At 40.4% G+C, this 14037-nt stretch overlaps 1 protein-coding gene across 3 annotated transcripts in view; it reads right to left on the reverse strand.

Moving 5' to 3' along the window:
- Positions 1–14037, reverse strand: part of Stxbp5 (syntaxin binding protein 5) — a 140978-nt gene that overhangs the window by 32313 nt on the left and 94628 nt on the right. For all 3 annotated transcript variants that reach the window (XM_021221148.2, XM_021221150.2, XM_021221149.2), the window contains exons 17-18: positions 10111–10236; positions 8280–8431 (exon numbers count right to left, since the gene is read on the reverse strand). In XM_021221148.2, the coding sequence (XP_021076807.1) occupies positions 8280–8431; positions 10111–10236 (278 nt within the window). The remainder of the gene's footprint in view (positions 1–8279; positions 8432–10110; positions 10237–14037) is intronic.

A 14037-nucleotide genomic window follows, 5' to 3' on the forward strand; every position in this document is an offset into this window, starting at 1 on the left:
GACTATCTCCAAATATCTGAGGGAAATGCTTCTCAGTTTTTGGAGATAGAGAGAGAGAAAAAGAGGGAGAGAGGGAGAGAGAAAAAGAGAGAGAAAAAAAAAAAAAAAAAAGAAAGAAAGAAAAAAGAACTCAGGACTTCTGGAAGAGCAGCCAGTGCTCTTAACCCCTCAGCCATCTCTCAGCCCCCAAAGTGCCTTCTAAACACTTATGTTTATACTCATAAATCAATGCTCTCTGCCTTTCTAGAGAATCATTTTGCAGTGGGTGACAGTTAAGGGAGACTCATAACTGTCACTCTGTTGAGAATACTCTGTTGAGAATACTCTGTTGAGTGCTCAGCGCTAGACAGAACATCTGTGCGAATTCCACTCAGGCTTAGGGAACAGTGCAGAAATGTGGGCAGAAAGAATACAGGGCTGAAAGTGAGGAGCCAGTGCTGTCAACTGCTGTTCTCTGAGCATCATATTGTTGTTGGACCCAGCAACTCACAGCAGAAGTAGTTACTTATGCAAGACCTCACACGACTGGGCCAATCAACATCCCATGAGAGGTGTGCGAGGGGATCATGAGACCCCACTACTCTTTATAGAGTAACAGGCAGCTAATGGTTATTGAGATAGAGGGGGGCATATGTCTCATTGGTTTGGTATTTTGTAAACTGATCTTGTTCAAGTAAATAACCTTCCCTGCCCGTGTTCATGAAAGGAACTAAATGTATTGGGATAGGCTGATGGATGGAAACACACACACACACACACACACACACACACTCACATACATATATACAAAGACACAAAGATACACACAGATACGTAAGACACACAAAAAAGACACTCACAGATACATACACAGAGACCCACAGATACACATACATACATAGATACACAAGCACACACAAGTACACATATACATGCACACGCAGACACACATATACAAACTTACATACATATATCATATATACAAAAACATACATGCAAATGCACATGCACGAGCACACATGCATGCACACACACATATCATTAAAATAGGTGGGAGATTATTGGGAAGTTTGGATTAGCTCAGAAACTGCAGAGAACATTAAAGCTTCAGAAGAAGCCAGGTGTCACAGCCATGTCTGTGCTTGGGAACAGTATCTGCTTTCCTATTATTTAAAAAAATAACAATCTTATAATTGCTATGGATGCTAAGAAACTTTTATGGTTATAATTTTCAGGCAATCTGAGTACCAAATTTCATTTATCAAATGTGTTTTATAGGTTAAATTATGTATTATCTATCTTCATTCCTGACTGAGAATCAGTGTTTTTAAAAATCCTCATTACTTAAGAGATCCTGTTTTTAAAATTCTAATAAAGTTTTAAGATAATAGGATTAATTTTAAATTTTATTTAACCTGGCAAAATACTTGTTCATATAAATGAACCCTTGAGATAGGACTACAATTGAAGACGTCTAAATGGCAGTGATAATTTACAAGCAAAACATACTTAGTCACAAGTATTTATAACAATAGTAACTTTGGGGATTTTAATCTCTCAGTATTTTTGTCAACACTACATTCTCAATGCACTATCAGTTCTACAGAACTTCAGAAACACTGTATAATAACGGGTCATTTCAGGGACTGGAGTTATGCCTCGGTCAGTCCTGTGCCTGCTCCACAAACATGAACTCAGATCTAAACTCAGATCCCACAACCCATGCAGAAGCCAGGTGGGATGTGGGGAACTGCAGGCTGGTCTCCAGTAGAGCTCAGGTCTGAACCCTGATGGTCATAATTCACCTACATGACACGGTAGGTGTTCCCTCATGCTCCTGGAACTCCAGCCCCTGCCTAAGGAACCATCTCCCACAGCCCCCACAAGAGAAGCAATGGCCCAAGCTTCTGACCTTCAGGCTAAACTCCTCCCCAGTTACCTAGCAACAGTGAAGACCATAAAACAGCCCCCACCTTGCTCTCTTACTCCTTTGTTCCTTTACCTCTCACTTCTCTCTCCTCTTCCCTTCCTCTCCTCTCCTCTCCTCTCCTCTCCTCTCCTCNCCTCNCCTCCCCTCNCNNNCNCTCNCNCTCTCTCTCTCTCTCTCTCTCTCTCTCTCTCTCCCCCCCCCCAAATCCTAACTTCTCTCTTTCCCTTGCATTTCTATAATAAAGCTCTTAAACCATAGATAGTCTCTGCTCCTTCAAGGCTCGCTGCACACTCTGGTCAGTGTTGGGAACTTCTTCCAGTATTCCCTCTCTCCTGCAACCCTGGGGCTTTAGCAAGGTAGCTGGGAGGGGGGGTTGTCCCTGATCACGGGCTGCCCCTTTTCCACCCCTGCTGCATAGGTAAGGCATGCTCACCTGGGGCCCTGTGGAAAAGCGTCCGGCAGTCTCCCCGTGTCCGCCTGCCCAGAGCACAGGAGCTCTGGACGAACGTGGCATATTTTTCCTCCCCACTTTTCCCCGGGCCTCCCCCGGTACCCTTTTTATTTTGTTCTCAATAGTGGGAGGTACCTGGGATCCCAGCACTGATAAGTTGTGGGTCTCTAGAGCCTAGACAAGTCAAGAAATTCCAATTTTTTGAGGCCACAGCTCCCTAAACCCTCAAAGCAACAAATAATTGAAGAAGAAACTCCATATACACCAATGCACATGTTCATACACACACATACCTAAAATTATCATTTTAAAATAGAAAAGATTAAGAGGCCCAATTTTAAAAAGTGGGCTGATACAATTTAATATGAATGTTAAATACAGTGTAACCCATTATGAGTTAAAAGACAACAAACACCAAAGCCCTCTCCACCGCTCTGCTCTTGCTCAGGATCGGTCTCCTTCTACAGACCTACATGCTAGAGGCATGACTGTCCCTGTGACATCTTCCCTGTCCATCCTGTCTGCCTTCCATCCCCTTCACTTGCTACCCAAGTCACACAGTAAGATGTGGTCAAAGAAGTCACATGTTTGCCAAGAGTGCTGCAGTCACCATGTGGCAGTGCTCAGTGTGCCCCTCTCTTTCTTACTGCACGACCTTCCTGGGGAGCAACCACAAGACAGGATGCTGAGCTGCAGGAAAACCCTGACAGTAAAATCCACGCAATAACGAGAGTAGGAGCTGTAGTCTCCAACCTCCCCTGCTACCAAGTGCTGTTAACTACCCTTTAAACAGTGCCCATTCTAGTAAGTTTGCCTTCTCTTTCAAATATCCAAAGAAGAAATGTAATTTACTATTTAAAATACTTAACAGTGGAATTATGAGTAAACTATCTACCAGAGTGTATACTCTATACTAGGCAAGCCAAATCATGAAAACTAGCATGGCATTGCTACAATAAAACTACCTGAAAACTCAGGTGGTGGGCCAGACTCCTTCCCAGGCGGCAGGTTTTGTCAATCAATCATGAAAAGTGTCATGTTGAACTAGGGACTTTAAGTCAAAGGTGATGGTCTGGGTCGAAAAAGTATCACAGAATTGAGCATTAAACACCTATTTCACTTCATGAAACATGTAGTTATCAGATTTAAAAGTAAATGCTGTGCATGGGGGAAGGCTTAGCAGGTTAAGTACTTGCAAGCCAAGTTTGACAACCTGAGGTCAATCCTCAGAGTTCAGGCAAAAAGGCAGGAGAGAGAAAACTCTATGCCTTTGTGGAGACTCTCACACACATGCTATAAAAACAATAAAAATTCATTTTCTATACCTATGTCTATTCATCTTTTGGACGTATGCACATGTGCATGTGCTGCACACATGTATGTCTGAAGGGCGAATGTTAACATCCATTGTCTTCCCTCTTTTGGCTCTCCACCTTAGTTTTGGAGACAAAGCCCCACTGAATTCATCAATGGCTATTGCATCTGCTGGGATCTACTAACCACCTCCAGTTTAAGACGGAAAGAAATGTCACTACTACTGTCCTTGTTTTGTTGAGAGGATTGTGAGGTGGCCGGGAGTTTGCACGCCATGGTACACATGGGGAGGACAGGGGACAGTTCTGTGGAAGTGTTCTCTCCTTCTAACTTTATGTGGATACAGAGATTAGACACGGGTTTCCAGTTCCCACAGGGAGCACCTCTAGCTACCCAGCTACCTTAGCAGCCCAATCACCTCCATTTTCTCTCTTTCTTCTTCTTTTTTTTTTTGAATAAGTTATATTTATTTGTTTATATTTTATGTGTCTGGGTGTTTGGCTGCATCTATGCCTATGCATCATTTACATGCAGTGCCTGAGGCAGGTGGCTGTGAGCTGCCATGTGTGTGTTAGGAACTGAGCCCAGGTCCTGGAAAAAGCCAGAGTGGTCTTAACCACTGAGCCATCCCAGCCCACCATCTCCATTTTCTTTACACTGGCAGCATCGGCAACATAGCAACTCTTGAGCTGTGAGTAATTTGTTTATCAAATTAACTGATTTTTACAAGCTTTCACCTTTATCAACTTAGGCACTTTAAAATTTCCTTCTCTAAACATCCTTTTATGACACATAATTATCATTATTTCAGTAAAGTAGCTTGGGCTGTAATTTCTGTTAGTTTTTAAACTTCTTAGAAGGAAAAGTCATTGGTAATATTTAATGGAAAGCCAAGAAATTTCAACTATCAATTAAAACCACCCCTTTTAAATTGGGTTCCTAACATTTTACCACATTTTCTTTAAGGCCAAATAGTGCTTTACTTCCCCTTATTTAGAAATGAGACTTTGTTACAATTGACATAGTGCTTACTGGTGTAGGAAACATTTGGATGCATCTCTTTCTTTCATGTGCATGCATGTGCATATGTGTATGAGGAAGCACGTGTGCAGTGCATGCCTGAGGCTGTAAGACCACTTGTGGGAACTCACTCACTTGCTATACTTTTGGGTTCAGAACTGAACCCAGGCCGTGAGGCTTGGCAGCAAGTGTCTTCTTACCTGCTAAGCTATCTGCCAGCACCCCTTTTAAAATCTTGACTCTGAACCTATTACACTGAACACACGTATTTCTTATAATTTTACTTTTTATTGCTTCAATTACTCTCTGTTCACCAGATCTGAAATATTAAAGGGTAAATTCTAAATTTTAAATTAAGTGCTTCCTTCTTTATGTTGAAATCTCACAGCACAGGGCGTGAATCATTGCGCCATCCTAATGTACATGTTCTTGTCCATTAGTCACTAGTAAGCACTAGTCTTGCTTACCGACTATACTCACAGTGCTGCAGTGCTTACGGTCAAGTAGTCCATAAAGGTGCAGATGCTAATTTCCTACAAGACCTATAAACTGCTTTGATGAACCATGCCATATCACCAACAGGGGCAGGATGAATGCACAACAGCAAGACATTTAGAAATAGGGAGAACATATACATATAACTTTAATTATAGAAATATTAATTGTTCATTTTAGTGCTAGTGATAATCTTGCTGTGCCTCATACTAAAGACAAAAATCCAAAATATACAGAAGGTCTGAAATGGGCTCAGATATTCACTTGGGTCTAGCATCCCTGTGACAGTTTTACAGTTTTATCTCAAGTAGTAATTCAACTGTAATGTAACAATTAACATATTCAAACTTCAAATGATAATATATTATCTCTTAAAGCAAGTTAATAAGTGACCTTAGAGTCTTAATCAAAATAGACTATATGCGTTGTAAGAAAATCCAATTCTCCATTCAAGTTGACCTATTAAAAACATTGAAGAAAAGTGTAATAGTACTTATGCTACAGATCAAGAACTCACTACAAAAAAAAGAAAAAGAAAGTGAGGGAAAGAAAGAAAAAATAAAAAGGCAAGCAAGCAGTAAGTAGCACGCAAGGAACAAACAAGCAGCAAGCAAGCAAGCAGCAAGCTAGCTAGGTGCCATAGCGTATGTCTGTAGACCCATTGCTGGTTTGTGTGTGTGTGTGTGTGTGTGTGTGTGTGTGTGTGCATCTGCACATGTATGTGTCTATATGGGAGAGGTGATGGTGTAGGCAGGTGTATTCCTCAGCTCACTAACTGTTTAGTTTTAAGATAGAGTTCTAGCAGGCTAACCTGGAGCTTGAGGAGATCCTTATGCCTCAGCCTCTGACACCTTAAAATTGTGGGCATGTACCCCAACACTATTTTAATACAAATTTATGTACAGTTCATTTTATATGAAAAATAAGTAAGACTTTTTGGGATTAGAGGCACAAATATTCTCAAGATATTATAGGAACCATTTAAAAATTATTTAAAAAATATTAAAAATAATTAGTTCTCCTTCCCCTCCCTTCCATAAGGCAGAACCTTTTCAACTACAGATATGTATATCCCCAGGCCTAAATTTTTAACTTATATTAAGAAAACTTAATTAATGATGAAGTGAGGCATAATCACAATGGGAAATATTTTAAACTAATAAAAATTTCAAATAGTTCTCACATGGCTAGTGTCTAATTCTTCCTTATAAAATGAAGCAAATAAGAATATAAATGATATTATTTGATGTATGGAATAAAGTAGGAATGCAGGAAAATTTAAGAAAAAGTTTAATGGTATAATTAGACTTGTTGCTATCCTTAGATAAGTTTGGACATCTAATTACTAGCACTTTAATATAAACTTCCTAAAGTATAAAGGGAGGAATTAATTTTAAGACTAGTAAGATTTTTATAAGTTTGTAAAAATCTGAATTTCTTGTTTTCCAGAAAAAACTATCATGAAAATATAGTTTTAATATTCTTTTTTTTTAAAAAAAAAAGATTTTATTTTTTATGTGAGTACACCGTTGCTGCCCTCTTATTCACCAGAAGAGGGCATCGGATCCCATTACAGATGGTTGTGAGCCACCATGTGATTGCTAGGAATTGAACTCAGAACCTCTGAAAGAGCAGCCAGTGTTCTTAACTGCTCAGCCTTCTCTCCAGCCCCAATATTCTTGTATAAATATTTTTGCCTTTGCTTTATAAAGAAGTTGGGTTGGGGCATACTGTTTAAATAGTTGTTATGAGATAAATCTAAATAATGAGTTTAGACTTAGATATAAAGTATTTTAGTTAGTAAGCAAAATTAAAAGAGCAGCAGTGATTTTACAAAGAACAAAAGTGTCAAGACATAAATGACTTACTTATAACAGAAGAGCGGAGTTTTTTCACAGATTCAGAATACAAGCTAGAAAGGCCGCACATGCAAGGAGTCCCAAGCAGCATACCTCAGTGAGCCATGAGGGGGAGGGAAAGAAACGAGACAGACACTAGATGGCATGGTTGGAACAGAGTTTCTGCTGAAGATAACACAACAAAATGATCCAACTCACAGACAAGAAACAAACTCAGAAAAGAAAAGCACAACATTAAGCAAAATGGTAGAAAAACCGAATATTACCTTTTCTGTTTGTTTGATTTTAGTTTTTTCATGTATCACAATCTTGGTAGCTACTATTAGCCAAAAGTGTACTGAGAAGAACTAAACAATCTCAGAGAGAATTTGTTATGTGTGTGGGAGTGGTGTGTGTGTCTGTGTGTGTCTGTGTGTGTATATATATACATGAATATATACTTGTGGTGCTGTATATCAAGCCCAGAGCTTTGCAGATGTTGGGCAAATATGCTGCCCCTCTGACTGCTCTGAATGAATAAGAACTTTAATTCTGCTGAGAATGTTTAGACAGTTCCCCAAACAGTGTTCCAGTGCTCACCAGGATTCACTCCACCAGGAAGATTGAACCAAGCCTAAGTAGGGTTCTTCTCAACCCATAGTCTAGCTGGGAAGGCCCACAGGAAAGCTAAGCTCACATTTCAATTACTGCTAGAGGCCACATTACTATACCCCATATGCTACACATATAAAGCTATTTTCTGTATATCATAAAGTGAAAACAGGCAAGGGATGCAGTATACCTAGGTAGGAATACTTGTACTCTATGTGCTGAGAGGTATCAGCATTAAAACCTTTAACATTAACACTAGATACTTAGCAATCACTGAAGAACGCTAGAAAGATTTTTTTAAACTGGTATGTAATCACCTCTGTGGCCACACTTTCACACAAGGAGCCATTGCTTTGACTTAAATAGTTAAAACTCAATTAATGGCTTACAAGAGCCGAACAGTAAAACTTAGAAATCCATTTCTTCTCCGCATAGCTGGAAATGTATTCCAAGCATCATGCTGACTCTCTCCGGACATTAGCTACAGCCCTAGATGATTAAGAACAAGAGCTAAGACCTGCATCTCTCACTAGACTTGGGTGCTCAGGTCAGGTCACCTGGGCTGCTGCTTTTAATGGAAGTGCTAGCAGACACACGGGTCACGTGATGTGAGTGCTCACAGCAGGTAAAGCTCAGTTACCTCCTGAAGGCTGTCGAGATTTACGGGGCGACCGAGGTTCTCTCCGATAAGGATCATTTGAGCCGTAGAGTTCAATGGTGCTGAGGTTGAGCAGTACTGCTTTCTGGAGGTAGTCAACCATTGCGATGCCGTTACAGTTGCCGAAAACCACCCTGGCAACAGGAAAAGCATCCATATTTTAGTGCAAACAAGTTATTAAGAAGAAATGTGAACTATAAAGGTGAAGAAAATAGGGTGATGGGTTTTTCAGAAAAATATTCATCCATTAACTCCGTGTGTGTTATGTGGAGCTCACATGTGGAGGTTAGAGAGTGACCCTTGGGGGGTTGGGTCTTTCCTTCCACCTTGGAATCTGGGGATTTGCCTCAGTTGCCTGAGACTAAAGACAAGTATAGGCATGGGAATACAGAATGCATGGCCCTTCTCAAGGAACGGATCACATGTCTGTAGACATCACCTACAATGTTAAACCAAATACCAATACCATTTCTAAGAATATTTGACACAGAAGAAGAACTAAGCAATGTAACATCTATTTTCTGCCCCTCTGAAAATGGAATTACAGATTGGTGTAACCAAAGTGCTCCCTTTGAGGTGTCGAAAATACTTTCCTCATTACAGTTTAGGGACTATAATGTAATCTCGTGTGAATGAAGGATTCGTATTCTGTCTAAGCGCTCCTGAGGCATATGAAAGCTGGCACGTACAGAGGAGTTACCTTCACATTCAGAGAATGGATAAGACTTTGAAAAGCAGGTAATGAACTCAGAGGGAACCTTCCACTCAGGTCCAGATGATGACACCATGCAGGAATGCACAAAGGGAGCAGAAAGTTGGATTTCTCACTTGAAGTTTTAAATATGGGTCTATACTTTATGTAGTCTTGGCAACTAATTTAAATTTAAAACATACAGAAAGTGCAAAACCTCCCAGAAACAAACAACCCCACCCATGAAGACAAGTCCTACAGTTAATTTTAAGTACTTTACTTATCTTAATCTGCTGTTTGCTTTTTTATTTGAATGGTTATGCTCACTAAAGCGTTTAGAAGGTAGAGGCTTGTGCTCTTCTGTGATAAAGCAGCCAAAGAGAGACAACAGAGAGGCCTCTAGCTTACAACCCGTCAGGGTTGGATGTACAACTCCAAGAGACAGAGGGTTGATAGTGACCGGGGTGTGAGGGGGGGACAAATGTCTCCTGAGGACAAAGATGGGCTATGCAGAATAAACACTTCAGTAACTAGACAGTACAGACGCAGCTTCTTACTGTAATGCTGAAAATTTAAAAATAAAAACGACCTAACACATGCTTTATCTCTACAAGGCATAAGAATACTTTCAGCTGTGTGCAGATAGAGCCCCTATGCCACCACTATGCCCTTACTATTTGCACAAGTTAACTTTGGAGGCAGGAAAAAGAAATGGCGCTGTTAACTACAGAATCCATATATACAGTCTTAGGCTAGAGTCTAAGGGAAGCTGAGGAAGCTAGTCTTATGCTAGAGTCTAAGAGAAGTTGAGAAAACTGTTTCTGCAGGAACACAGTGAAGAGGGTATACCGACTGTGGCAATGTATCTCCAACAAGTACTGGCCCATAATTTGTATCTGTAGTCACAGAACATGGCCACAGGATCTGTTTAAAACAAGACTATGTCCTGAATAAAGCACCCAATAAAGTATGAAGTTATAGTTACACGGCAACATTTTGGGTGATGACACAACAAAGCCTAAGGTTTTTATACTTTTATAACTTAAATCCAAATTATGTAGGGGCTACTAGAAAGACAGTGAGGAAACAAAGCAAACCAAGGACAGAGCTCGTCCCACTTACAGTCCATAGGAAGAGTTGAGTGCCAGGCTGCTGATCTGCTGCGGGGGCTCTCCACCCACCCACACCAACTGAATGACCAGCTCTGTCTGATAGCCTGGAGACTGCTTAAGTGGGGAGTTTTTAACTCTGGAAAAAGAAAAGAAAGAAAGAGACATTAGCTTTAACACTTTTCCTGATTGTCCTATGTACATAAAATCATGCATGGCCAGTCAAGAATATCTTTATATAAGTAACAGTACTAGATTTCCTGAAATGTAAAAATCAGAACCTTGTGTTCTAGAAGTGTTTGACCTAGCAGTAGACAGGAACACATGCCTAGCTGACAGAAATCTCCTACTTAGGAAGTGACTGGCAGATCATGGCTATAAAGACGGGAGACTGCTGGGATGGAGAGGAGAAAGCACATGAGGACAAGGAGAGGACAGGGAAAACAAAGCAGGGAAAGGCAGGCCAAAGGATGAGCGAAAGCAGGAACAAGAAACCAGAGAGGAAAAAGTTTAAAATGCATGAAAACATAAAGCTTAAAAATCACAGAAACACACTGTGGGATTCAAACCAAGCTAGAAAAACTGGTTCTTTGTGGATGACTATTTTACCACCTAAACCTAAGCAGAGCGTGTCTCTGATTTGTGAGGCTCATCTGGCGGGGAGATGATATACACAGCTGTAAACAAGGTAAGTCAATTAGAACATTCTTTTGGTTGTTCTGACATGAAATAATATTTTATAGTACATTTAGAATACATTATGAGGTTAGAGTTGATATGGCTTATAAGTCTTGGAAAGGAAGGCATCAACTAATTTTTTACTGTGTGTGCATAATGCTCACACATACATGCAAAGAGGACAATTTGCAGGGGTTCTTTCCCTCTATCATCCAGAGCCAAACCTAGGTTATCAGACAGGAAGTAGGCACCTTTAATTGCTGGGCCATCTCAGCAGCTGAGGAAGGCAGAAATCTTGGACTGATTTTAATTCTCTGTAACAAAGAAGGTATCCAAAATTCACCGAATAAATGAATAAGCAAGAGAATCGAAGAGATGAGAAATCACAGCAACTCTACATTCAATGTACCTAAATGAATGCATTAGGAACGTCACTGTGAAAGGCTAGTTTCAGAGGACTATCTGGTAAATCTGAGGTGATCGTAGGGATCCATACATTAGAAACCACCCAGCAGACAGGCTTTAAACAATCAAACCTTACAAATAAAGCAAAACTTCATGCTAAACTTGTATTGGTTAAGTCTATGATATTAGAAAAGCGGGTAAGGAAGGAGTTTATGGAAATAAGAGACTCTGAAGAAAACTTAGATGCAACACTCACTATGCATGTATCAGCAAACTTCATGTGAAATAAAAATATGTAAGCAATAAGACCAATTTATTTGCATGTATATCTATATTTTAAGCTGGGAGTGGCTTAGACTGCACTCTTGCAAGTCCGGTCTTTAACAATTCTTTTGCTCCTCCTTTGGAGTGACAGAGTATAAGGGACAGGAAGAAGACACTGTTAAATGGCCTGCAACTACACTAAGTTGCAGGAGTTTTGAATTTTGCTGGTACATCTGAAGTGAGAAGGACTAAGACACTTCTTAGACATGTGCTGACCAAGAAGAGGTCATAGCTCAGGGAGAATGAGTCACTGTGCATACAGAACTAGGAACTAGACTGCAGTCACCCCTGGTTAATCTGTAGGTCCTCAGAGACATACTCTGCTGAGACATCATTTCTGACAGCTTTTGGGGAACTGACCAATGAACACGTGCACTAGCCAATTGCAAGGAATTAGCATTACAGCTGAGGCATCTGACCTCTGATCAGAGGCAGCCTTGACTCAGACACGGGCTCAGAGTCCACATGGCTATTCTTGTGGGAAGTAAGCACAGAAGGCAAGGCTCCAGGAAGTGCCCCTGTGCCTGGTTCACAGACTGTGCATGCTGGATCAGGTTCTCAAGAAGCCTCCAGGAAGCGCTCCTGTGCCTGGTTCACAGAATGCACATGCTGGATCAGGTTCTCAAGAACAGGAGTGGTCTTCCAGTAGTAATTTTAAAAGCATACATAAGACACACTTAAGGCTTGTGATGAGAACACACAAGGCTCATTGTATGGGACTGAAGAAATGGATCAGCAGTTAGGAACACTAGAATTCTTATAGAGGACCACAGTTCAGACCATAGGACCTTTGACAGGCAGCTAACAACTGTCTGCAATTTCAGCACCAGGTGATCTGATACCATTTTATAGCCTTCACAGGCACCTATACTCATGTATACATAGAAACACACAGACAATGGCATACATGATAACCAAACGCAAATAAACTTTTTAGAAACTCCACTGTGCTAAGCAATGAAAAAAGGTAATTAAGAAAATAACAAACAGAAAACTGTCTAAATAACTTGATACAAAATCTCTAATTGTATACTCTGGGACTCCAAGGGAGGAGCAAAAGAATTGTTAAAGACTGGACTTGCAAGAGTTCAGTCTAGGCCACTCCCAGCTTAAAATATAGATACACATGCAAATAAAAAACAAGAAACCTGGGATGGTGGGGGGCAATACTTAAGAAAAAGAGGACTGACTCCTACCATCATTTTGACCTTTGTGCTTGCTCTTTTGCTGTGTATGAATGACTCTGCATGTGGCTTTGTGGACATCCATGCACGCGCATGTTTGCATGCAAACACACACAGGCACACAGACAGACAGACAGGCAGACAGACAGACAGACAGACAGACACACACACACAAATAAATCTAACCAAGGGAGAAATGATAGAAGCTAGATTTTAAAAATAGTAAGTGGGAAGGACTGATAAATTTTTGTCTATGTCTGTTTAAGTTATGATTTTAATATTTTAAATATGCTCAACTTCCTTACTTGTTAAAGATATGCTGTAGAACTTTTATAAAAGGTTCCATAATTTGACAAATACATTTTAAAATGTCAAAATCATATTTAAAAGTGTCACAATTAAAAAAGAAACAAGTACTTTGTAAAGGATCAATTACAATACATAAATAAAAAAACATAAAATTAGATTGGTAAAAGGGGCAAATAAAACAGCTCTGATAATGTTTCTTTAAAAAAAAATACCCAGTTATGTAGAAAGGCTCAGTGGGAACAATGAACTCCCTAGTGAGTGTGCACTGCAGATGTGAGCTCCGACATGCTGAGGACAGATGCCTCAGAGCCATGGAGAGGGCAGGGCCTTTCCCTGGTCAATTAAGATGCTTGTTACAGTGGCTACAGAAGTTATCTCCCATAGCTCCTCTTCCAGATGCTGGCAGCCCGAGACACTCCCCACAGAGCCCCACTACTGAGATTAGATGAACCGCATTCTCATCTATTTATGCTAAGCAGATTTTTCCAGCTGTGGGTGGAATTCAGATGCTAACTTTTCTGTATGTTTGCCTGCTGTTTCTTCATTCCTTGTTCCCTATCAACTCATTCCCAAAGCTGTGAGATCACAGAAACATTGTGTGTGATGAACAATATCTCAAGACTAATTATATTTCAACCTTTTTTTTTTTTTTTTTGGTTATATCTTCCTTTTAGATATTTGTCTTTTGGACTGCAGACCAAAGTGATATAGTTAACAAATACATCCATTTACCTTTAGATTACTAAAATGGGGAAAGTAGGTGTGATGGTTTGAATATGCTTGGCCTAGGGAGAGACATTATTAGGTGTGGCCTTGTTGGAGGAAATGTGTCATTGTGGGCATAGGCTTTAAGACTTTTTTCCCCCTGTAATGGTTTGTATATTCTTGGACCAGGGAGTGGCACCATCTGGAGGTGTGGCCTGGTTGGAATAGGTGTGACCTGGTTGTAGTAGGTGTGTCACTGTGGGTGTGGGCTTAAGACTCTCACCCCAGTTGCCTGGAAGTCAGTCTTCCAGTAGCAGCCTTTGGATGAAGACATA

The sequence above is a fragment of the Mus pahari genome, chromosome 21, assembly GCF_900095145.1.
Source record: "Mus pahari chromosome 21, PAHARI_EIJ_v1.1, whole genome shotgun sequence".
NCBI lineage: Eukaryota > Metazoa > Chordata > Mammalia > Rodentia > Muridae > Mus > Mus pahari.